This window comes from Rattus norvegicus, chromosome 3 (genome assembly GCF_036323735.1).
Source record: "Rattus norvegicus strain BN/NHsdMcwi chromosome 3, GRCr8, whole genome shotgun sequence".
Taxonomy (NCBI): Eukaryota; Metazoa; Chordata; class Mammalia; order Rodentia; family Muridae; genus Rattus; species Rattus norvegicus.
The window spans coordinates 71,165,542-71,189,617 of record NC_086021.1 but is presented as its reverse complement, the minus strand read 5'-3'; the positions used below and the strand labels follow the sequence as shown (position 1 = coordinate 71,189,617).

At 43.4% G+C, this 24,076-nt stretch overlaps 1 protein-coding gene across 2 annotated transcripts in view; it reads left to right on the top strand.

The window, feature by feature from the left end:
- Positions 1-2,296: 2,296 nt before the first annotated feature.
- Positions 2,297-24,076, top strand: part of Galnt3 (polypeptide N-acetylgalactosaminyltransferase 3) — a 36,763-nt gene continuing 14,983 nt past the window's right edge. The window contains exons 1-3 of one of the 2 annotated variants that reach the window (XM_006234290.4): positions 2,297-2,434; positions 15,297-15,920; positions 20,056-20,228. In XM_006234290.4, coding sequence (XP_006234352.1) covers positions 15,406-15,920; positions 20,056-20,228 — 688 coding nt within the window. In that variant the 5' untranslated portion in view covers positions 2,297-2,434; positions 15,297-15,405. 2 annotated transcript variants of the gene reach the window in all.

Here is a 24,076-nt window from a genome sequence, read left to right as displayed (position 1 = left end):
AACTTAAATGTAATCACATGCCAGATAGGTACAATCAAACAGGCTTGTTTCAGAGACCCATGCATGGACTGAGTCTCCTGAACTTTTATTTTATGATGAGATGTTAATTTTACTTTCATGAAATAAATGCTTCATTTCATAATTTGAATAGCATGGTGCTGTCAGGATTCTTATATCTGACTAGACTTAGGCCATTAAACATTTCAGTACCATACTAGTTTTTCTTGACCTGTAGCACTTTCATTTTAGTATGAAGTAGAAAAAATTTTAATTAGTTTAAAGACTTTGCTTTCAGAATGATATGGAATCACAGTCCAGATACCGTATGAAGTAGAACAAATACGCTAGATTCAGGGACATCGATGACTTGGTTACCATCTCTGTTATCATAAACCTGGCAGTGAACTTTTTTCTATAACCCGGAAACACCTTTCATATCTTTTCTGCCCACTCATCTGGCAACTTTGGGCCTATTGACTCTCTTTCTCTTTTGGTCAGCCTGCCCTAGCTGCTCTTCTCAGTTGTTTTCTGGTCTGATTAGTCAATACATCTCTGCCTGCCATTCTATACTGCCATCCCACAGCACCTGCTCTGACCCTGCTCTTGTCAGTGGAAACTGTCACTCTTCGCCTCATGGTGAGGAATAAAAACCCTGACCATCTACAGGTCCAGGCCTCATTTAGGGTGGGTAGTGCACAGGAAGGGGCAAGGAATGTTGTGGTTTATACACTTAGAATTTCTTCCAAATTTCCCCCAAAGACGAGCATTAATTGCTCTCCATTTAAATACAAACAGCAAAAGAAGATGCAGAACCAACAAAATAAAATGAGTTTAGGAAATTAATATTTTTAGTCTTCAACCTACAGACACACAGTAGAAAGTTATTGTGGTAGTGTACACAATATACACGTGCTTCTTACATCTTTATTTTTGGAGGAAAAAGGAAGAAGGAACTTTTAAATGATAATGCTAAAATGTCATAGGAAAGTTTCCGGACGCCTAAAAAAAAAAGTTACCTAGGTTGTCAAACTATATGAAGTGGTACTATGCTAGAAGGAATGTTACACACAGGCCAAGTAAAACTAACACCTGTTGAAAATGTACTAAGATTTTAAAACCTTAGTTCCAGGTCACATATAAAACTCACAAGCTAGGAAATAAACACTGCGAGTGTCAGAATGTGGGAGGAAGGCATCCATTATTCTTTATGGGGAAAAAAAAATGGGTTTCATCACTGCAGGATCCAACAGGTCGCCCAAAGTCTTTAGCTATTTTCCCACTTCCCTGCACACTTTTGAGAACAGACAAAAAGTTCATAGAAATGTGGAAAAGCAATTTGAAGTTCTGGTTTTGGGTGTCAATGTCTCGAGAACAGAAGGCATGGTGAAAAAGAAACGGGGGTAGGCTGTAAGTGTCTTAAACAAACTGTCAAAACCTAACATATTTAAGAGTTAGGTTCTCACCTTCAGAACAGATGTTGGCTTTTAATCTACTCTTCAGTCAAAACAATTCCTTTCCAGGAAACCACAAACTCTTTCCAAACCCTGGCAGAGGGATTCTCCCGAGGGCTCTGCTATCCCTCTCCTGTGGATATCGGTTGGCCTTGCAATAGATAGCAACGTAGAAAGGGGTGGCTGAGGACCTCAAATCAATGAAGCTTGACCAAATACCAGAAGCTCTACTTTGAAAAAGGGAGGCGCCTCCTTGGGACGTGAGGCTTCCCTACCCTAGCGCCCGCGGCCAGAAACGGAAACCACTAGCTGCGCTCAAGTGAGAGGAGTGATGAAATCAAGGCTACAGGGGAAGGAAGCTCACCGACCTAACTGGCGACAAAGCTGCTGAGCCCCGGGAGCAAAGCAACACGGTCTCACCCTGGTCCCGCGGGGCGCCGCATCCCCGGGTTTGGACCACTCGGAGAGGAAGGGGAGCCGCGTGGGGTTGGGGTAGGGGGAAGTACGGCTCAGATTTCTCAGGGTCCCCGCCTGTGGGCTCTGGGTACCAGGTGGCCGCGGCGCGGGGCAGCGCAGGCTCGGCTCTGCGGGGTTGGCGGGCGGCGCGCGGGCTGCGGAGGAGTTTGCTCGGCGCGCGCCCGGCCGGCCCGTGGCTCACCTGGAGCGCTCAGGTAGGACCGGGGCGGGGCGCGGGGCTGGCGCGCAGGCGCGGGATCCGGCCTCGCCCCTGCCGACGTCGCCGGCGGGAGCTCACCTGGGAGACTCGCAGAGGAAGAGGAGCCTTCGGCGCGGCCTCGCTTGGCAACGCGGGAGGCCCGGCGGGAAGGCAGGAAGCGGCGGCGGAGGAGGAGTTGAGCCGAGCGGCCGCGGGAGCCACAGCCACCCGAGTCGCCGGCGCCGCCACCTGCACTTGGCTCTGGGCCCCCGCGGGCAGAGCCCCGGCCGGCCGTCGCTTCCCGCCGCCTGCCCTGCCCACCTGCCAGGTAAGCCGACGTCCAGCCTACCCGGCTCCCGCGGTCCCAGCGAGGGACACGGTGCGGGACAGCCCCGGAGCTGCCCGCGGCCGGTTGGACGCGGTCTCGAGAGCGGGTTTCAGTTGCTCCCCCTCGGGAGAGACCGGCGGGGATACCGATCACTCCTGTCGCCGGTGCCCCTCGGCAGCCCCAGAGCCACACCGGGGCAGAAAGTCCTCCTGGTCTCCCTGGTAGTCCTCGGGAGGGCGGGTCTCCCGCGGAGGCGCTGCTCAAGGCTTGCCAACTTGAGCTAGCAGGTTGCCTGCCCACTCCCGGGTACCGAGTGGGCCAAACCCGCGACGGGGAGGGCTGTGGCTGTGCTGGGCAACTTTCCCCGCCAAGCCCAGACAGTCCTAGATTGGAAAACGCCGGCAGCCAGAGCCATTTCGAAGCTTTCCCACTGGTTTGGAAGGCGCTCGGTGGTCGAGACATGGGCATCCCGCGCACTGCACTTTTCCGGGTGCACTCCTGGAGCCAGAGCTGCGCCCACTTTCCGGTTGAGGGTGGCAGAGCCCAGGTCTTTGTGGCAGGAGGAAATGGAACCGTGGTTCACCAGCTGCACACCCTCCTCTTAGAGGACCTGTTGACTTAAGGACCAATGTATCTCGGATCTGGTGTGCCTGTGGCATATGACTCAAAGGTTAAAAAAAAAACAAAAAACCAACTTTGTTTCAGCATCCTGCCACGTCTGAACCTGGGAGTGCCAAGCCCAAATTCCTGTCTACCTAATTAGGATTTTCGAAAGCCTAAGAATTAAGGTTGAAACTACTCTTACCATAGACTTAATTCCTTCCTTCTGTTTTGGGAACCCCATTAAGTTACTTCTCCCCTTTCTGACTTTTTTTTTTTAATAAAAAAAATGTTACTAAGTTATGACTTGCTATTGAAGTTACACTGCATAAGGAACATCTGAACTCAAATACTTTTGTAAAAAGTCAGAAAATTATGTTTGAATTTGAGATTTTCTGGTTGTGAGAAATTTTTACTTTTATCGTCTAACTTTGAGTACAAACTCAATATGCTTAGACATATGAGTTCAAAACCACACCCTATAATTATTCTTTTTAACCTTTAACATTAACTGAAGCCTAACATACATGCTAGTTGAAACATTCTGGGCAGCGTATTCATACTAAACATTTTTTATACAGTTTTAACCGACATTTTTCATAGAAAATTTTAATAATAAATTACACTCCCTATGTGTGTTTACTTTTGCCTTTACTAAGGTTTTAAAATATATATTTAGATTGCACATGCTTTATGTATATTTATTTTTAAAATATATTTTTAAATATATATTTAGATTATAAAATGCTTTTACCGGAACATGTTTTTTAATGAGGTATAATTAAAATTTTTAAAAGAACCCCAACCCCCACACATACCATAACATAATTGGGTTATATTATAACATAAGGGTTTTCCAGAGCCTTACCTACCTTCTTAGTCATGTCTCCATAGTAAGACGCTGATGTACTAAGTGCTATTTGAACACCAAGCAGGTATTACCCCCTAAATTTTGAATATTTGTTTTCACTACTACTGGGCAGGTGTTATCAGACCATCCTGACTCTAACCATTAAGGGAGAAAAAGTAACATGTTCCTATTGTAATAACAAAGGGACATTGGTTTCTATCTGTAAAGGATTGGGAGAAAAGGTTTTTCAAAAGCCATCTTTTCTTAAAGATTTATTTATTTATTTATTTATTTATCTATTAATTTATTTATTTCATGACTACATTAAGATAATGAAGCCTTAAGAACATTAGAGTACCTTCTAGTGCTAACGTTCTTGGACTCCCCTTCCTGCCCTGGCCATCCAGTCAATCCATCCCCACTGAATAGCTGAAGCCCCGAAGGGTGTTCTAACTATAGTGTACCGTGCAGCTGTTAGAGATAGCATTATTCTGGTGGCCAGACTGAGGGCTCTCAGATCGTTGTATCTCCCACTCTCATTCTCACTTAGCACTAGATGCTTATCTTCTCTCCTGTAGTTTGTAAGGGCTTTGTAATTATAGGATAGTCAATTGTTCTCTGCCCAGCTCTACTTTTCTCCGATTTCCACCTTGCTCTGCAGAGACTGGGGCCGTCATGCTTCCCATGTATATTGACGGTGCCACGTGGACTGAGATTTTTTTTAATCTCTTTTTGGTATTTCAGAGACCCAGTTATTTTTTCGAGCCAGTTGGATGACATGAGTCAGTTCTGATCTTTTATTATATTGGCTTAAACCATATTTTATAAGGCATAGACCCAATGTCTTCCATCCACTTGAAATGATCTAGACATTTGGTTTCAAGCACACTTCCTTAATACCAGTGCTGTAAAAACATTAAAAAAAAAAAAAAACCCACGATCTTCTACTTTGAAATATTCTGTTTCAACCCAGTACATACTAGGAAGCATGCATGTACATAAATGAAATGAGTCTCACAAAACAATATTGTTGGTGAGGGTGTGTATAAATTATATATATGATTTTCAGAAAACAGTATCTCACCTTAGAGTATGGATACCCTTTTTTTTTTAATTTGCCTTCATATACTAGATTGATTTCATGTCTGCTAATGACTAGTAGCTGTAATGCTAAGGGTACTTCCTTGTAAATATATACAGTGTTGTGGTTAATTGTTCTAAAAGCTTGCTGTCACACACACAAACAAAAATTCTATAAAATCACACATGACTCCTACTTAAGCATTTGATGGAGGCTCTGGGATATCAACACCAGATTACTCCATCAGGGCTATACAAAATCTCCTTCTGTATTACTGGACTTTAAGTGGGTCCTTGTGCTATAGTATACTTATGGACAGGCAAAAAATGAGAAATGTCTTTGTGAGGGCATTTTGATGGTAACAGTTATCAAGTCAAAGTTGGAGAGAGAAAAATAACACACACACACCCACACACACACACACACCAGTGCTAATTTTATTTACATTTAATTTATGGCCGAGTTACAGTTATGTTGGAAATTATGAAAAAAAAAAACTAGGAAATGCATACTTCAATTTTATATGTATGTGTGTATGCATGTGTGTATATGTTTATATATATATCCTGATCTATACTTATATAGATACAATCTGTAAATATATTCTGTTACTATTTTAACTTTTATTATAAAACAGGTATAAAAGACAAATTACAGGAATCATTTCCTCTTTTCCATAAAATACTAGATTCAGAATTTAGATTATAAAGTGCTGATTTATGGCTTGACAGATAAAGAGCATAGGCTGCTCTTCCAGAAAACCTGCGGGTCCTAGCGCCCACATGGTTGCTCACAACAAACTTAGCAGCAATCCCAGGGGATCTGGCGTTCTCTTCTGGCCTCTTGGTGCCTGCATAAATGGGTGCACACATACATGCGGGCAAAACATCTCTACTAAATATATACAAATATATTGAAATAAGTTAACAAATTAGATCAAGACCAAGGGAATTGGTATACACCTTTATCCCAAGAACATGTGAGGCAGAGCCAGATAATGATGTTTGAGGCTAATCTAGTCTACATAGTGAGTTCCTGGCTGGCCTAAGCTACATAGCTGAGATCTCATATTTAATGCCCTCCCCCACCACCCAAATTGGATCCCTATGTGATTTATAGGGATATAGTCTTGGACAGTCTGATTGGGGATAATTAACACTTTCAAAGACACTTTTAACTCTAACCCACTTTTACATTCCTGGGGGAAGGAACTTTTCTCCTTCAGAAAATATTACTGTACTTTATAATTCAGAAATGGATAATACAAAAGTCATCTAGATACATTCAGTTCTCTGGTCCATAAAGTATAGTAATACATCAGGAATAAACAGATCATGTATTATCAGGTAAAGCCTGATGAAGAAGAAAGGAGAATTTTCTCTTACCTCCCCAGTTGTGCATCTGGTTAACACAGGATAACCAGTATTATATTATCTGAGCAATTTAAACATGCTTAATGTAGTGTCAGTGACCACATCGGGGTTAAATTCGTTCCAACAATGGCAGGATACCAGAGTACATTAACTGATGGTAAAACAGAGGCAAGTGAGACAGAATTCTGGGTCACTAGTGGCTACTGACAACTCAGCAAACCCTTCCTCACCACTCTCTGAATTGAGATCGTAATTCTTTAACCTTTTCGCTCTTGAAATTCTTGCTGGGATTTCAAACCATGAAAACTCATCTGCTTATCTCTCTGATTGCCTGCTGGGTTATGGTAACTTTTCATAATAACTGGAGACTATATTTGTACAAATCAGGACCTTCGTCATACCATAGTCAGAAACGGAGAAGTTTCACTTCCTGTAGTCTGTTTATAGGTGTTAGAAATTTTACCATGTCTTACCCACAAAAATTGTGTGTGACTCATTTGTTAGCGGAACTCGAGTTTATTTGGAGTCAACCTGAACTGTCAGGAAACTGCCATCTATGTACCACTGGATAAAAACAAAAGAAACGTATCTTAATTCAGAAATGGTACTGATTTTTATTATATAGCACTGCTGTAGGCCCCAGTGCATTAGGTACATCAACCATGCCACTGTCCCAATGTCCAAAAGACCCTTTGAATATTGAATGAAACGTATCTGGCTCAGGAGAGTAGGGAGGAATAGACTATGGAAGAATGGTGGCCACAAATGCAGAGGTTATTTTTAACCTTGATTCATCAGCTTCAATAGTTACCATCTGAGTATTTCTGTCCCTCCAAAATACATATACAGAAATCTAATTCCATGTGTGTTAGTGTCAAGAAATGAGAACTGGAGACAAACAAGTGTAATCCTAGCATCCTGGAAGCAGAGACAGGCTGAACTCTTGAGTCTAGGGGCTAGGCTGTCTTGCATAGCAAATTACAGGCGACTAGCCAAGGCTGTATAGTTTAAAGTATCTCAGATAGATAGATGATAGATAGATAGATAGATAGATAGATAGATAGATAGATAGATAGATAGATAGATAGAGAGATAGATAGAGATTGGGTCATGAGGGCTCTGCCTTCATTGGGGGTAGGACAGTTGGAGAGATGGTAACTTTTTGTAATTCAGCAATGTGGGGTGCACATACCAGTGTGTTTGTTATGGGAATGGGCCCTCTCTGTGCATTGGACCTGTCAGCGCCTCAGCCTTAATCTTCCCAGCCTCCAGAGTGTGGACACTTCATTTTTCTCTACAAATCAGTCAGAACAGAGTACTCTGTTATGGCCATGCCAGACAGACCAACACAGCAATCATCAGCTCACTTGTCCACTCGGTGTGCTTAATGTTTTACCATGTCCCCATCACTACAGAATCCTCTCCCCATGTCTGCTTTGTCAGAATGTTAACAAGAATTATCTAGGATCCCATCCTCACTTCCTGTCTGATTTCTTCATGTGTCCTCTTGTCATCCCCCCGTCCATTCTCAGCTGAATCCCAGAGGCATTGATTCCAGACAAACAAAATCCGTAAACAGTAGCTGCAAGCCAGAGTTTGGCATGCGAGATGCAGCTGGGACGGTGTCTTAGTGACTGGTCCACTTGTCACTCACCGTGGGGGCCATAGGTGTGATCCCCAGCAACAGTTGAAAAAGAAGTGTCACTGGGAAGGGAAAGCATTAGGAAGTGGCAGTGTTATAGGGGGAGCATTTGACCGAACTTGCCTGTTCAACTTAGACGACTAGTATGACCTTCCCATCCCTTTGTGTTCTGTGATTTTGGGACTTTCGTGTTCCCATAAGATTCAGTTTTCAGAAGTGAAACGTTAACTTTGTGCAGCTTTTGTTTGTAAATACTGCTCAGTGGAGAATGCGCTCCTGGTGAGGACTCCTGAGAGGGCAGGTTTTACTCAAGCATAATGTAGTTAGACTAAACTAAAAGTGGAAAGCGGGGACAAAGGAAAAGTGTCCTTGATATTAGCTATTCTCCTTTAAAATTTTTTACTAGCTCATGCCCAAACCCTCTGTATTTTATCTCTTCAATAGATGTCTCCCAAATGTGCTTGTTTTTTCTCCTAGTCCATTAAGCCCATCATCTCTCCCCTGGGCTTTTGTGATGGCCAGTCTTTCTGAACTGCTTTTGATTCCTTCCTTGTTTGTTCTTCACACTGCATCCAGTATGAGCCTTTTCAAAATACTTGGCCACAGTGACCCCTTCCCAAAACCCTTCCACGCCCTTAGGGTAAGACCAACTCTTTAATGTGGCCTGAAGTCTGGGCCTGACTCAGCTGCTGCCACCCCACCTCCTCCTGCCGGAGTTCTGGCAAGCACTTTTACTGCCAGCTTCTTCTTGCCTCTAGGTCATTGCCAAGTGTCATTCTCTCCGCCTGTAATAAGCACCTCCCTGTCGTTGGGCCTGTCAGCTAATACTCAGCCTTCAAGTTCCAATCTGAACTCCTTTGTTTTACCTCTAACCATAACTGGAATCCGTAAGCACTTCCTCCACTCCTCCAACTCCCGACCTTGCTAATGCAACTTTAGCCTAAAGAAACAACGATCTACTTGGTATTCAGGTGTATATCAACCTTTGTCATGAATTTCCTCCCAGAAGAGGGTAGCCAACTTTAATATTTACCCCACATGTTAAACCATGTTTACCAATTTGCATGTAACCTTAAATTTTCATAGCAACCTGCGACAAGTGTACTGTTTTTCTCCCTTTTTTTAGAGGGGAAAAAAAAAGCAGTTCGTTCTTTTACTTCCATCTAGAAGGTTCTTATCTCAGAAGACACAGAGCTAGGGAAGTCTGTGTACATGCACCTATGTATAAGTGGGCTACTCGATGAGTAGAAACTGTAACAAGTCTCCAGTCACTTGTCCACCCTTTCCTTAGATGCCTCCAACAACAGTATTTACCTATGGAATAATATGCTCAGAGTGCTTTCTCATGTCGGGATTTATCACTTCTTGCTGACTGCTCATTATGGCAGATAAATATCTGTCTCCTTCAGTTACACATATCCCTGCTATTCCTTCCTCAGCACAGAAGTTTCATTCTTTGTTTGCATTTTAATATTTATTTGTTGTGATTATGTGGATATTGTTCACTACACATCAAAACAAGCCCGTTGATGTTTCCTTTGGTGTCTGAGACACATTCTCCTATACAAGGGTGGCCTGGCACTCACTGTGTAGTCCAGGAAGTTTTCCATATCCTCTTTCCTCAGGCTTCTGGGTGTTCTGTATGCCTTCACACTCAGCCATGGATTGGTCTTCAATGTCATTTTTCTTTTCTTTGATACAGAGTCTGTTTGCTTACATTGACCAGGTTGGTCTCAAATGCTTCTACATAACTCATCTTTATCCTTCATCCTCCAAGTAGTTGAGACTACCAGCATATGTCCTGTGGCTAGCTTAGAGATTGCTTTAAACTATAAAGTTAGTAGTTAAACAATTTAAGAAGCATGGCTTGCCCAACTTTTCCATATATTAGTTGGGGTACAACTTTGTATTCCAAGATCTCCTCAGTTTTACATATCCTAGCCATCAGATTTCTGGTCGCTTCTAACTGTTCTCTTGTTCTGCTTTGAACCAAAACGGTACGGGCCTCTTTTGGGTCTTCTGTTTGCTTTTTCCCTTTGACGACATCTCTGAGTTGCCTTTCAGATGCTGTGACCCTTCTTATTTATTCCCTCTACTGTTTTGTGTACTATGCCTTCATGAGCAATGGTCTGTGGGGTTGAGAAACTCTAGTTCCTGATTTTATCCTCATGGTCGATCCCTCTTGTTACTCATTCCATGATTGTTATCATTTTCAAAAATAGCACACAGTGAGTCTTTTTTTCATTGTTGCTGTCTGACAGAATTTTCCTTCTAGAGCAGAGAGTTCACTAGTCAGTTCCTTTCACCAAGCAGTCACCCTCAACTCAGACTGAATCTCACAGCCTTCCTAACAACTGATTTGCTGAGTTCAGCCGACTCCAAGTCTCTTTTTCCAAATCTGCACATCTCTTTTATTCACCTCTTGATCAGATTATCTTTAAATAATCCCACTATAGCCTCTACCCTCCTATCTGACCTCCCCTTTCTCTGAAAATAATTTATATCCAGTACAACTTTCAAGGGTAACCGTTACCCTACGCCTTAAAATCCCCCAAGACCTCACTCATTGCTTATGGAGTTAATCCCACAGGGTCACAGACCCATCCCTACCCTCTTTGGAACTTGGCATTCAGCACAGGGACACTCCGCCTCAGTCTGCGACAACTGACTACTCCTGGCCTTAAGGAAAATGACCCTATCTGAGGTCAGCTGTTAAAGGAACAGTTAAGCTTTAGGCTGACACTGGTTTATGTCCAATATAAGCTTGTAACAAAGGAAGCCGTTGGTTGCCTAGTCACAGAAAGAACAGTACAGGGACACCAGCGATGACTGGATCAGTCACAGCTATTTTGTATTTCATATTCGGCACAATTGCCACCTGACCTTCAAAATGCTGTAAAGGATTTGAAGTATTAGATTTGATTATGTTACAGCTAGGTTGATTAACTAGGGAAGGAGTCATGGGGAAACTTACTACGTAGAAATTCAAACCCTTCAGGATTTCTAGAGCAAGAGTTAGCAAAGTACAGCCCCGGGGTACTTTAACTGTAACAGGTTGGTACACAACCTGTTTTTGTACAAAACAAAAACCAAACATCAACACACCCCGCCCCAAACAAACAAACCAAACAGTTTAGTAAGAACATAGATACGATTATTCATGATTTCTTTCTGGCCTTGAGTAGTTGAAATGGAGACCATAGGGTCTTCAGATCAAAAGAAAGGAAGGTGGGAAGGAAGGGACTGACTGACTCTTCATGGAGAGTTTGCTGTCACAGTCTCCATGCTGGTGGTAGGGGGTGGTGGGCGCTGGGAGCACAGCATGAGATCTGGGGAGGAGCGGAAGGTAAGGGGATGGAAAGATGGACATAGCTGAGCAACGTGTCGTACTATTTTGCTCTCCACATCCCCATCCTCTAACACTCTCTGGCCTTCAGAGGATGAACGGATGGACAGAAATGACCTTTTCCTTAGGAGCTTACCCCCACAGGTGGAAAGGCTGATTCCACTTACTAAGTGCATCTGGGACACTCACCCTGCAGCTACATTCCACAGCGTCAGTCCACATTCCTCCCCAGGCATTGTGAAACGGCCCATGAGCCATCGCACCTGTGAGGAAGCAGGCTGCAGTTGCTCTTTTTAGGTCACCCAGATCAGCTCCCTAAGTTCAGTGGCGTTAATGGGATCCAGCAAGCAGTAGAAGCAGAGAGGTGACAACAGTCATTACTCAGCAAAGGCCAAGTAGAAGGCAGGGAGGGTGGAGAGCCATCAGAGAGCATTGTCCTCCAGGTCATTTCTGGAGACCGAGATGGTTTTGGCAGATTCCTTACTGGTCAGGAATGAACGAAACAGATGGGTATCTTTCAGTTGTCAGAGCTGAGGGCTACAGTTTGAACCATTTTCTAACCCCAAGGCAGTTCTCAGACGCAGAACTCTTCTCCAGCCATTTACTAGAGAGTATCCTTTAGAGAAAAGGAAGCACTCAGATTTTTGCACCAGTTCCTAGAAACTGAAAATAACCAAATTAGCAACATATCGTGGTCAAGAAACAGATGTGAGGGACACTCACATTCAGCTTCACTTCTTCAAGGCTCTCCCTCCTCTAGTGGGGGTGAGGGCAGGCAAGCCTTTAGCACAGGGCTCCTCCCTCAGCTGACACATTCCAGACCATAGCACTTTGTCTCCTTTTGACTTCTTAGGGGGGATTTTCTTCGTCTAGGTGATAGAGAAAGAAAACCCAAGCCTGATTTACAGAAAAGTCTGCTGTGGTCTTGGAATTTTAACCCTTTCCATTGTTAGTTGTGAAAGATTTAAAAAAAAAAAAAAAAGGAAATTTCACTTAAAGATAGAAATTGTACTTGCCCAGCGCGTTTGAGAGATGGCCAGCGCGTAGATCTTTACTGACTGCCTGGAAGTCACTAACAGTCTAGGCGGTTTCGGCCTTGAAAGACTTGAGCTTTAAAGACTAGTGATGCGGATATTGAGGATATGTATTTAACCCTTCTAGCAGACCCCGAAAAGGTTTCTCTCGTCTGAAGACTCTCACCAAGAGATTTTTTGACTTCAAGAGAAAGCTCTGAGTGATCAGGTGGAGAAAATGTCACACCCATGGATGTCAGCCATCAGCTCCCCGAATGCTGTTTCCATAGCTGTGATTAGTGAGCCTAGCATACAGGGATGGCGCCTGTGTGCCCGTGGGCTTCCCTTTCTAAAGTGGCCAAGCCTCCTGCTGTGTTCCAGGTCTACAGAGACCAGCCTTGAGCCGGGTAGTGGATGGGGAAGGCTGAGTAGTCCAAAGGAAAGCCCTTACACCTTACCAGTTTACTGTATGTATGCTTTAGTTATCCGCCCGTCCTGCAATATCAGAGCAGAACCTCCTGAGTGTTTGTCCTGTGCCACCTGAAACAGTGCTCAGCTCTGTCCGAAAGTGCTTTAAAGTCACTGAGAATGGCAGGAGATTCCCTTCCCGGCTTGAAGGTTGTGCCGCTGTGGAACTCCACACCTGGCCTTCTCCAGTACTAGGCCCCTGGAGGGAACAGCTTTTCTAGAGCCGGACTCTCCCACTGCATCCTCTTTCCAGGGCTTGACCTGGACAGTAGAACTATATCCTCCCAGCCTAAATCACTGTTCTGGGACTCCTTCCCAGACTCACACAGAGGTCTGAAACAATTGGTCGTTTGTGGAGGCAGCTATCTACCCCCAAGGCAGCCAGCCAGCCAGCCCGGAGCTGTCTTGGCCTTTGCTGCACATGAAGAAAGGGTATATGACTTCCAAAGTCAGCCCTGTTCCTCAGCACCTAACCCACCCCAGGTACCTATTCCTTTGTGTGAATAGCCTCTTTCCGGACTCCCAAAGGCAGGTTCCCAACACATCTCTGAACTGTTGACTGTCCGTGTTAAGTCTGTCACTGTTCGCATCTGGCACCTGTTCTCCTACCAAATGCGATTGAGTGAATCTGTTACTGGAGTTTTCATAGTCCTCTCTACCCTTCTAGTGCCTCTGTGAGGATCCCCTTTACTGACTGACTTTTCTAGTACGTACAGTTGACCGTGATCCTCCCTTAAAATCATCAGCCCTAAAACAATAAGAAAAAAAGGGTAAATTCCAGATTCCCCTGAAGACTCTCAGGCGTTCCGTGAGCTGGACTCTACCTGACCTCCCTATGTAATCATCTTCCATTTCCCCCTGGGCTTCCCTTCCACTACCGTACTTGGGTCGGGCCACAGCCTTTCTTCCAAGCCTTCAAAAAACAAAAAATGCCCACTATTCAATCTCTCATCTGGGTCTTGTCAATCTACCTAAAAGTTTATTATCTTTCAAGATTCTGCCCAGCCGTGTCAGTCGTTGGTAGGCACTCTCCCCTATGATTTCTAGAAGCCATCCTGCCTTTTCAGACTCTCCATGGCATACGTGACCCTGTTTTGCCTGTTGACTTGCCTCATATTACCTGGAGGAGGCTCAGCCTCTAGTTCCTGAGGGGAAAGGCCGTCTGGATTGTGGTGGCCCTCCTAGAACAATACTTGACACATAGGAAATTCCACAACTCTGTGAAGATTTGAAAGAAACATGAAAACCTAACAGGTCACTTCATTGTAACATGAGGCTCCTAAAGCTAGAAATGCCAGAATTATCGGAATCTCACTTTTATGGGCAACAGACATCATGATTGAGGCATCTTTTGGTGCCAAGGTTAACTTGTTTTTCTTATTTTAATTTTTTTAATAACTTTGGAGCAAAAGTTGAATGAAGTGTCCAACTTTGTTTTCACTGTTACAAATGACATTTTCTTTAAATGTTTTGAAGGCTGGGGGCCAGCAGGCAGTTTTCCTTTCCTCACCCCTACTTATTTGTTGGCTACAGTGGTGCATGGCATGGAGTCATATACCGAGCCCTTTTCCATAATATATATTAAAGCACCGTGAAGAAAATCAACTTCCAGCCTGATTCAGGCTCGTCATAAAATCACCATGTTGGCCCAGGACCTATTGAACATGGTGTTCTCTTCTCATGCCCAATTGCAAACAGCCCTTCATCAAGCCAACTTCTGTCTGTTAAGCCCTACAGGCCCAGAGACACCTCAAGTAAAGCTAACACATTTCCCATTTGGCATTTCGCACTGTGCTGTGAGGCTTTGCCTTTATGAGAACTGGGGACATAGCCCCCCCCCCCAAAAAATGACTTCAATGCTTTTGCTGGCCTTGTAGAGAATCCGCCATGGCCTACAATACTGTCACATCTGGGCGAGAATGGCAGCTGACTTGCTGGTAAAGCTGCTTGGTCTGCTCCCTTAGCTGGAGTGGCGCTTCACAGATTAATGCCCAGCACAAGAAAAGGTCACCGTTGAGGATGTTTGGCAGTGCATGCTAGCATAGCTTTACTTCCCGGTGACTCTGTCCTGTTCATAGTCTCTTTAATGAAGTCCTTTGGACTCCTTGGTTACCAAGTTAAGATAGTCCTTTTTAAAATCTGAAAATATATCTGCAATACAGTATTTGGTGTACATCATGCAGGAGTTATTGACAGAGTTAATAAAGTATGTGTGCGTGTGTGTGTGTGTGTGTGTGTGTGTGTGTGTGTGTGTGTTTCCTGGCAAGAAAGTTTTATTCTTTCAACGGCCCAGTAGATCATAGTCAATTACCACAAGTGGTTTCTTCTTGAAGTATAATTTTCTTAAGGTTTAAATGTCTGTGTATTCTTTAAGCCGTAAGAGTACATTGCAGCTTCTGTTCAGTTGTTGGTTGAAATAATGGATTGTGCTCTGACTGTGGGAAAGAATTGCTCCTAATACTAATACCATCTGTCATCTCTGTTTATAGGTCTTACCATTTAAAGAAACCCTTTTCCTGGCAAACCTATGCTAAAGAGTATAAGTAACAAAGGAAACCATAACCGTCATCTGTCAAGTCACAAGCATTTAGCGCCAGAATGGCTCACCTCAAGCGACTAGTAAAATTACACATTAAAAGACATTACCATAGAAAGTTCTGGAAGCTTGGCGCAGTCATCTTTTTCTTTTTAGTAGTTTTGATTTTGATGCAAAGAGAAGTAAGTGTTCAGTATTCCAAGGAGGAATCAAAGATGGAGAGAAACTTGAAAAACAAAAACAAAATGTTTGACTTTATGCTCGAAGCCGTAAATAATATTAAAGACGCAATGCCAAAGATGCAGATAGGGGCACCTATCAAGCAGAACATCGACGTCCCTGAGAGGCCCTGTCTGCAAGGGTACTACACCGCAGCAGAGTTGAAACCTGTCCTAGACCGCCCACCTCAGGATTCTAATGCACCTGGTGCTTCCGGCAAGCCCTTTAAGATCACCCACCTCAGCCCAGAGGAGCAGAAGGAGAAAGAGCGTGGGGAGACGAAGCACTGTTTCAACGCCTTTGCGAGTGACAGAATTTCCTTACACCGAGATCTTGGACCTGACACCCGACCACCCGAGTATGTTGGAGAGTATTCACTTACCGTTTGTCAGCAGGGTTTGCCTGGAAGAGGCGCTGATAACTCAGGCTGGTTCCTTAGGCGCTCCGAAGCAGAATATCAGTCAATGCTGTTCCTTTGATGTTGCTGTTGCCTTTGTTCTCATTTATACTTACTGAGGTGGAGTATCTGTAGCTCTTACTGGTGTGGCCGTGGAGACGTGAAATGTACCTTCTGAATTAGGAAACTGAATTCCAGATCCGCTGTGCGCTGGGGAAATTTTTTTTTTTCTCTCAAGTGGCATAATTTCCTTGTCTATTTAGGAACATTTGGACAGTTTTTCTAGAAATGTAGGAGGTGAATGGGGTTGTTTCCATGCCCTTGATTTGCTGTGGAATAGAAATTTTTTTTTTTTTTATAAATCTTTTTTTTTTTTTTTTTTTGGTTCTTTTTTTTCGGAGCTGGGGACCGAACCCGGGGCCTTGCGCTTCCTAGGTAAGCGCTCTACCACTGAGCTAAATCCCCAGCCCCTTAGAAATTTTTTTTAAGATGTGCCAGGATTTTGAAGCTCTTAGGTAGGTTACTGGTTTGTGAAGTGTGTCACACACTCAGTGAGCACTGTCGCTACATGACTACATCTCAGAAGGCCCTATGTTTTGTACACTTTGTGTTAAGGGTGGATGTTGTTGCAGCTAACCTCTGCTTGCTCAGAGCTCAGCTCCTGCATTCTCGAATCCATAGAATTAGCTCCCGAGTACGGAGAGGCAAGTGTTCCTTGTTACTGACTATCGTCATTTATATACTTGTCTCGGCTGTACAGATTCTTTCTCTGCTAAGTAGCTACTTTGGGACTGGAAGAGACTGCTCACAGGTTAAGAGCACTAACTTCTCTCAGAGTCCTGAGTTCAATTCCCAGAAACCACATGGTAGCTAGCTCATAGCCATCTATAATGAGATCTGGTGCCCTCTTCTGGCATGCAGGTAGAACATTGTACACATAATAAATAAATCTTAAAAACAAAACAAAACTATTTTGCAACCTGTAAGGTGACATTCAGTTGTCGTATTTGAATTACAAGAGGTGAGATGAATTCCAACCCTCTTGAGCCATCCATGATTTTTTTTGAGAGCACAAGACGGGTACACAGTAGGCAACCAGTATATTTTGTTACCTCATCATCTTAACTAACAGACAACATTTGCCATCGAATCAAAACAAACAAACTGAGACGTTTGAGGATGGGTTTGATTTTGCTAGATTTGTCATTGTGAGCCCCTGCTCTCTCCCTGCCTGTCGAAGTTGCAGATATAGATTTATGTAACTGTTCTAATCTAATCAGTGTGGTTCAAGGATGTGTTGCCCATCACTTCAAGGGAAATGTGGGAAGAAATGTTACTCTCTGATGAATCCTAGCGTTCCAGAGTTCCTTTCTGGTATCAGTAGATTCTGATGCAGTATTAGGTTTTACCAGTTCTGGGAGAATTCACGACTGAAAAGCAATGCACATAAAAATTCATTAAGCGTAATGTTTATTCATTGAGATGTCAACTACAGTCAGCTGAAGATGAGCATTTTAACTCTAACATTAGCAGACTTCAATAATGCTCAGTGATTTAATTACTGAGGGAAAGACAATCAGCTGAGCATGTTGACAGCAGTTAGGTTTTAGGAGTTGGGGATCTGCTCCTCTAGTACCTTCTGGATAGCACTTTGTCAGGGGTGCTATATTCCAGTCATTTCCCACGTTGGATGTAACCAGTGTCAGCACAACCCCTTCTTTGGAAAAACTCACTATCATTTTTCTTCAAGACTCATCAGTCACTTGGGCCTAGTTTCTCTTAGAGCTAGGTGATAAACTGATTGATAATGTAAGTGGCTTCTAAGTGCTGAAATATACCAATTTCTTTACAGTAAATATAGTCTTTGTGGCAGCTCCTTTGATGGCACCACTTTAAAAGACACGAGTTGACCTTTAGCATAAATTTACTATGCACATTTTTTCAGAATGATTGCACCTTATAAAATCATACTGAGAAGTGTTATCGCTTTCATTAATGATATAACTAACACTTTGCTGTGACCCTCCTGTCGTCATTTTACTAATTCACATTAGGAGTTACCTGTTAGGCAAATAAATCCTAGCATACTTTAGCAGAGGGAAAGCCTTGCATGATTAAATTGGTAGCATTTTACTAGTGGTACGTGTGTGTGTGCCTGTGTGTGTGTGTGTGTGTGTGTGTGTGTGTGTGTGTGTATTGCATCTTTAAAATTATGTAACTCTTAATTGATACTGTATTGACCACCTAGCAAATAAAGGTACGTGAAAATCCTTAATCCCAAAATTCTCTTCCCTTCCTATAACACAAGAAAATACCATGCCATAGAGTTCTTCCAGACATCTTATTTAGTGTTTGTGTTGGTTCATAAACTATTATGTGTTAAAGTAAGAACTTATATTTAGTAACTCATTTGTGTGCGTGTGCGTGTGCCTGTGTGTGCCTGTGTGTGTGTGTGTGTGTGTGTGTGTGTGTGTGTGTGTGTGTGTGTGTGTTTGGGTTTTATTCTTACTTGGTATTATATTCAGATTTCAGTTTAATAGAAGGTTACTTGCTGTAATTGTGTAGCATTGTATCTCCAATGGTCCGTTTTTATTGCCCTCCCCTTTCCCCTCAGCTTAGCCAACACAGCCTTTTGACAGGTCCCTCTGACCTAATTCCTTTCCTCTTCCATCACCATTCCACTCTACTGACTTGCTTCTGGTAAAGAGTCCCAAACACATTGCTACCAAGGTATGGATATAAAAGCTTTTTGTGAGAACTTGATTCTCTGGAGGCCCAGCTGCCACACTGGAGATGGCTGTATTGGCCACACAAAGCAGCTGAAATGTGTTGGGTCTTCCCTCAACAAATAAATGCTTTGCTTCCTTGCCTTTGAGTTTGAGCAGCAAGGGTTGATCGCCCACGTCCTGTTTTTATAGGGAGGGAGGATGATATGGTCTCCTGCCTAAAACGACACATCCGTGCTACATTTATGACACCGTGTTGACACAGTTGCCTTATCATCGAGGGCTGCAGGCTGTACTGAGCCACAGTTGCCCTCCTGTCTTCATTGTTTTATAAATAATGTTTGCTTTGAGGAAGACAATGTTACATTGTGAACTGGATAATGATATGTAACTAATGCTTTTAGGTCACTGACAATAACACTAATTAGTCACATCAAGACCACTTAGGAGTTCTTTCTGTGTATACATCAACTTAAAGGATGGTTACATGCACAAGGCTTTTTGTTTATTTGTTTTTTTAAAGACAGGGTCTCAGTATGTAGCCTTGAGTGACCTCTTATTTGCTATGTAGACCATTTTGGCTCAAGCTCCCAGAGATTCACCTGCCTCTGCCTTCCAATTGCTGCTACTGAGTCATGCACCATCATGACTGGTCCAGTACAAACTTTTTAACATGAACATGTAGGTCTTTACATATCTAAATGTATCCCGTCAAAGGATAGTTTGAAAACGATAAGTCTTAATTACACAGCAGATCACATTATCAGAGGGAGTTCTTCAGTGCAGATGGGTAAGTAGCACCAGGCATTTGAGGATCATAAGAACCCAGGTTTTATGGTGAGGATTATTTCCTTTTTTGAGTCATTATACAAAGTAAATTGATTAAATTAACTTGGGAAATGCTTAGGAAACACACATCCTGTGCATACAAACATGTCTAACGTCAAATAATTTCAACAAAACTGAGTATTCGATTAATGAAGTTAGACAGTTTAAATCAAAAATAAGGAAAATGGGTACCTTAGGCAAGGAAACAAAATATTCTGGTTCTTATTGAATAGCAGCTAGGAAGTTTGATTTTTGCATGTTGCTTCACTTGGAGGCTGTATTCCTTTCTAAACTCGGACCGTGTAGAGAACTCAACGGTCATACGTTGGACATGGTTAGAGCTGCCTGTAGAGTTTTGCTTTCACCTAGACATATTCATATACCACAAAGATAATTTCATCTAGGGCGAAGCCCAGTGGCTGCCATTTGGGGTGACGGTGACTAAACGGTGATAGCTTTAGCAGTGGTGTAGAAAAGGTGTGGCCGTGGTGAGGTCAAATCAAGTGTCATAACTGTTCTCCCACTTCTTTGGCTTTTTCTAGATGTATTGAACAAAAATTTAAGCGCTGCCCACCCCTGCCTACCACCAGTGTCATAATAGTCTTTCATAATGAAGCGTGGTCCACACTGCTTAGGACCGTCCACAGTGTGCTCTATTCTTCACCTGCAATACTGCTGAAGGAGATCATTTTGGTGGACGATGCTAGTGTAGATGGTAAGAAAGCATATGCGTATCACTCACTCCCTGTGGTCCTGTCCAACGTCTGCCTGGTTTGTGTCGTATGCCCTGTGTGCTGCCCCAGCACCCGACGGGGGCGGATGGTATGTGGTGAATGGTGGAGTGTGACTTTCAGGATGCCACAGTCGAACGTCTTAGGTCGTGACCCTTTCAGAACACCATTGGCCATAACTTGTAGGTCTGGGTGCCTGGCGGTTACTCTGGGGCGCAGCGGCTAAGCCACCAGATGTGAGCATGAGGTAAAGCTGCTTGGGCTAGAACCCCAGCTCTGGTCCTAACCAGCTGTGTGAACTTGTTAAGTTACCTCCTCTTCAGCCTCCGCCTCTTGATTGGTAAAATGGAGACAACGCAATGCTGTTTCAAATTTAAAGGATGTCATTGCCTTCTAAAACCATCAAAAAGGAAAGCTACAGCGAGTTTAATCAATACGCTGCTGATCATGTGAAACATCCCACCGTATAATTCAGAACTGAAGCATTGCTGGGTTTTTTAATGTGAAGGAATCCACGTAAGTACTACAATCAGTAGGTGACACTAGTAAGTGCCTGACACCACAGTGCGGTGTCGCTCCATTCTGGTTTATCCGGGCATTTCTCCCCATGGTAGTGCTGAGGATCTCGAGACCTCGTGCATGTCAGGTAACTGCTATCCCACAGAGGTGTGTCCTTAGACCTGGGCTATTAAAAAACCAAGCAGCCAGTGTTGTTTTTAAAAATTAGCAATGCTCTTTAAATGTTCGTTTCTACCTAAAGTCACAAGTCAGATACGAATTAGATATTTTTGAATCAGAATCAAAAGCCTAACCAATATTCTGGTCTCTAATGTTTCAAAAGTATAATTATTTTAAGTACAAAACAATTGATCTCAGTGGTTACAGAATTTTGCTCCTGAGTAAACGCAGGTTTGCAGTTGGGTTCCCAGAGGCTTACTCCCAGCTTTTGGTTGTTTCTTCATTTTTGTAAAATGGGTACAAAGTGTCCTCATTAAACCCAAACCATGGTTATGTGCGTTGTCTTACATGCACAAGAGAAGAAAAAGACGCGTACCCATCAGGTTCCATTACTTGTGTGCCTACTCCAGACATGGTAGTAAGTGGGCATAAAATGAAGCTATTAGCCTCCTCGCATCTGCATACAGCTCTAAGTGTTAACATGGCTTCCACTTGAGAATAAAGTCAGGCTGTAGTCTCCATAGAGAAGCGTTTGGGTGGGAAAGAAAGCATTTGCCAATCCAGAGATTTTTGGCATGGGTATGGGAGCTAGTCTCCAAATGAGGCAGTTTTATAATTCATGTCTTGTGGACTCAAATTAGACTCCACACTTTTTTAGATGTGGTATTGAGTGCCTGCAACACCAGCAGACACCTGGGGCTACAATAGAAAAACATACAAACAAACAAAACCCAGAACGGGCTAAGAAAAGAAAGGCGAAGTGGAGTTACACACTATGTAGATCTTTGTTTCTAACACCCTGTCCTGTTACTTTACCACTTAATTGTAGCTAGCTGGTATTTTGCTGCTTAATACGATTTTGCGGTTCTTCCTGTCTGGTTGGACAGCAGCCAGCAAGTTTTAAGTCATGCTTGATTAAGATCTGTGTCAACTCTAAGTTTACCTGAAAAAAAGCCACTAATGTAGTCTTAAGAATGTTTTCCCTTTATTTCCTCTTTGATTTCTCAAATGTCTCTTCATACACTGTGTTTACTTGGCTTGATTGTCCCAAGTAGTGAGACATGGCAAATTTACTCCTAGTGGGCATTCATTCGAAAACCACATCTCTATTTAAAGGCTCGAACAACTGTTGAGCTAGGGGACATGGGAATGAAGACATACCCATTCATCTTCCTGTTTCAGCCGTTCCTTTTATTTTCTTTCCTAATCGCTTTCAAAGTAAGCATAAAGCTTTCCTAATTATGTTGGAGTCATGACCCATTTAAAATTTAACATCTTTCACCCAACACTGATTAGCGCCCCCTTTGGGCCTCAGAATATTTTATTTGACGAGCTAGACATTTTCGCAATGACTTACCCCGTCTCTCCTCAGAACATCGTTCCGTGCCACACAGGTTGCAGTGGGTGCTGCCCAGGAACTTGAGTCACTGGATTTACTCTGCCCTTCCACCTCTACCTAAGGGTAGAGAAGGAGACCTGGTTAGAGCAATGACAGGCTCTCCTTTCTCGGTCATTAGAAGCACTTGACCACAAAGCTGAACTAGTTTCTTAACAAAATTCATGCTTGAATGTTAGTGTAATTTGTCTCGTGTCCCACCTACTGGGAACTATGGCTGTAAGGAGCCCGTGAAAAGCCACGAGTGGCTGTGTGTGCCTGTGATCTCAGTACTCAGAGGCTGAGGCAAGGGTCTGCTCAGGAGCTCCAAGGTAGCCTAGGGCGCACACTTGTCTAGAAAGTCAGACACACACACACACACACACACACACACACACACACACACACACACACACAGAGAGAGAGAGAGAGAGAGAGAGAGAAGCTAGTTAAATGCTATGACAGAAGATAACATTTTAAGAGTAGTACCATCTGGTAGGCCCTGCGTTCTGCCATCCAGGAGTGTCCCATCTCATTTTCCCAACCGACAACCTGTGCAGCTAATTCTGTCATGTCCTCCTACAAATAAGGGATCTAAAGTACAGGAAGGTTAAAAAACTTGTCTAAGGTCAGACAGTTAGAAGGAATGCTGCTCCAACCCAAGATCTCGGATCTGATGTAATTTTTGTACTTAACCTTCCCAAAATGATAAAATCTAGGTTGGATAAAATCCAGGGGACAGATAAGAATGCGAACACACTTTAGATGTTTAATTTTTTGTTTGTCTCTTTGTTTGTTAATCATGTCCCTATATTTTGAGTGTGGGTGTTTTACCTAAATGTATGTTTGTACACCAAGAGAGGGTGTCAGATTCCCCCAGAGACTGGAGTTATGAACACTTATAAACCAGAATGTGGATGCTGGGAATGGAACTTTGGTCCTCTGGAAGAGCAGCCAATTCCTTTAACCTCTGAGCCATCTCTCCACCCCTTTAGGAGGTGGGGACAAGGTGTATTGGAAAGACAGGTAGTAGCTGCAGTGAATAAAGCCACTCGGACACTTTTGAAATATTCAGGTCACTAAAAGAACGTTGTGGTTTTGCGTGTGGGTACAGTGCAGCCCCACGAGTGTCGAGGAGACTACCAGACATACATACAAGGAGTTAGACACTAAGTCAGTGGCGGCAGCAGCAAGATGGTAGTGCTCAGACTTCCTTTGCCTGGGCGCTCTTCCTGGGGTACCAGTCCCCTGATGAATATTTAACCTTTACCACAGCGGCATTCCCCTTGGCATCCCTGAAGACACCTATGCCATCCAAGGCAAAGCCAAACTCCTCTGCACTTGCCTTTGAAGTGTGGCAGGAGCCAACGTTCACCACAAGGTGTTACTTTCTCCATACTTCATGTATGGGAGTTCTGGGCCTTACAAGGCCACTTAAACTCAATTATGTTGCAACGAGAATTCAAGCTAAGCTAGGTGCATTGGTATAAGCCTGTAATCCCAGCAGCTCTGAAGTATGAGGCATGAGGATCACACATTCTGTTCTGGGCTTTGTAGCAAGACTGTGTCTGAAACAAACAACAGAACAAAATGCCCACCACACCAAAAATAATTTAGTGGCACAGAGTAGACTGAAGATGTTTAAAACTATGAGCAGCACTTGATTGATCTGTTTTCTTTCATCAGTATTCTCAACTTTTGCTTATCTATCTCATCCGAACTCAGATGTTTAGTATCCTAAGTGCCGTATGTTACTATGGCTCTGTGTGTGCATTTAAC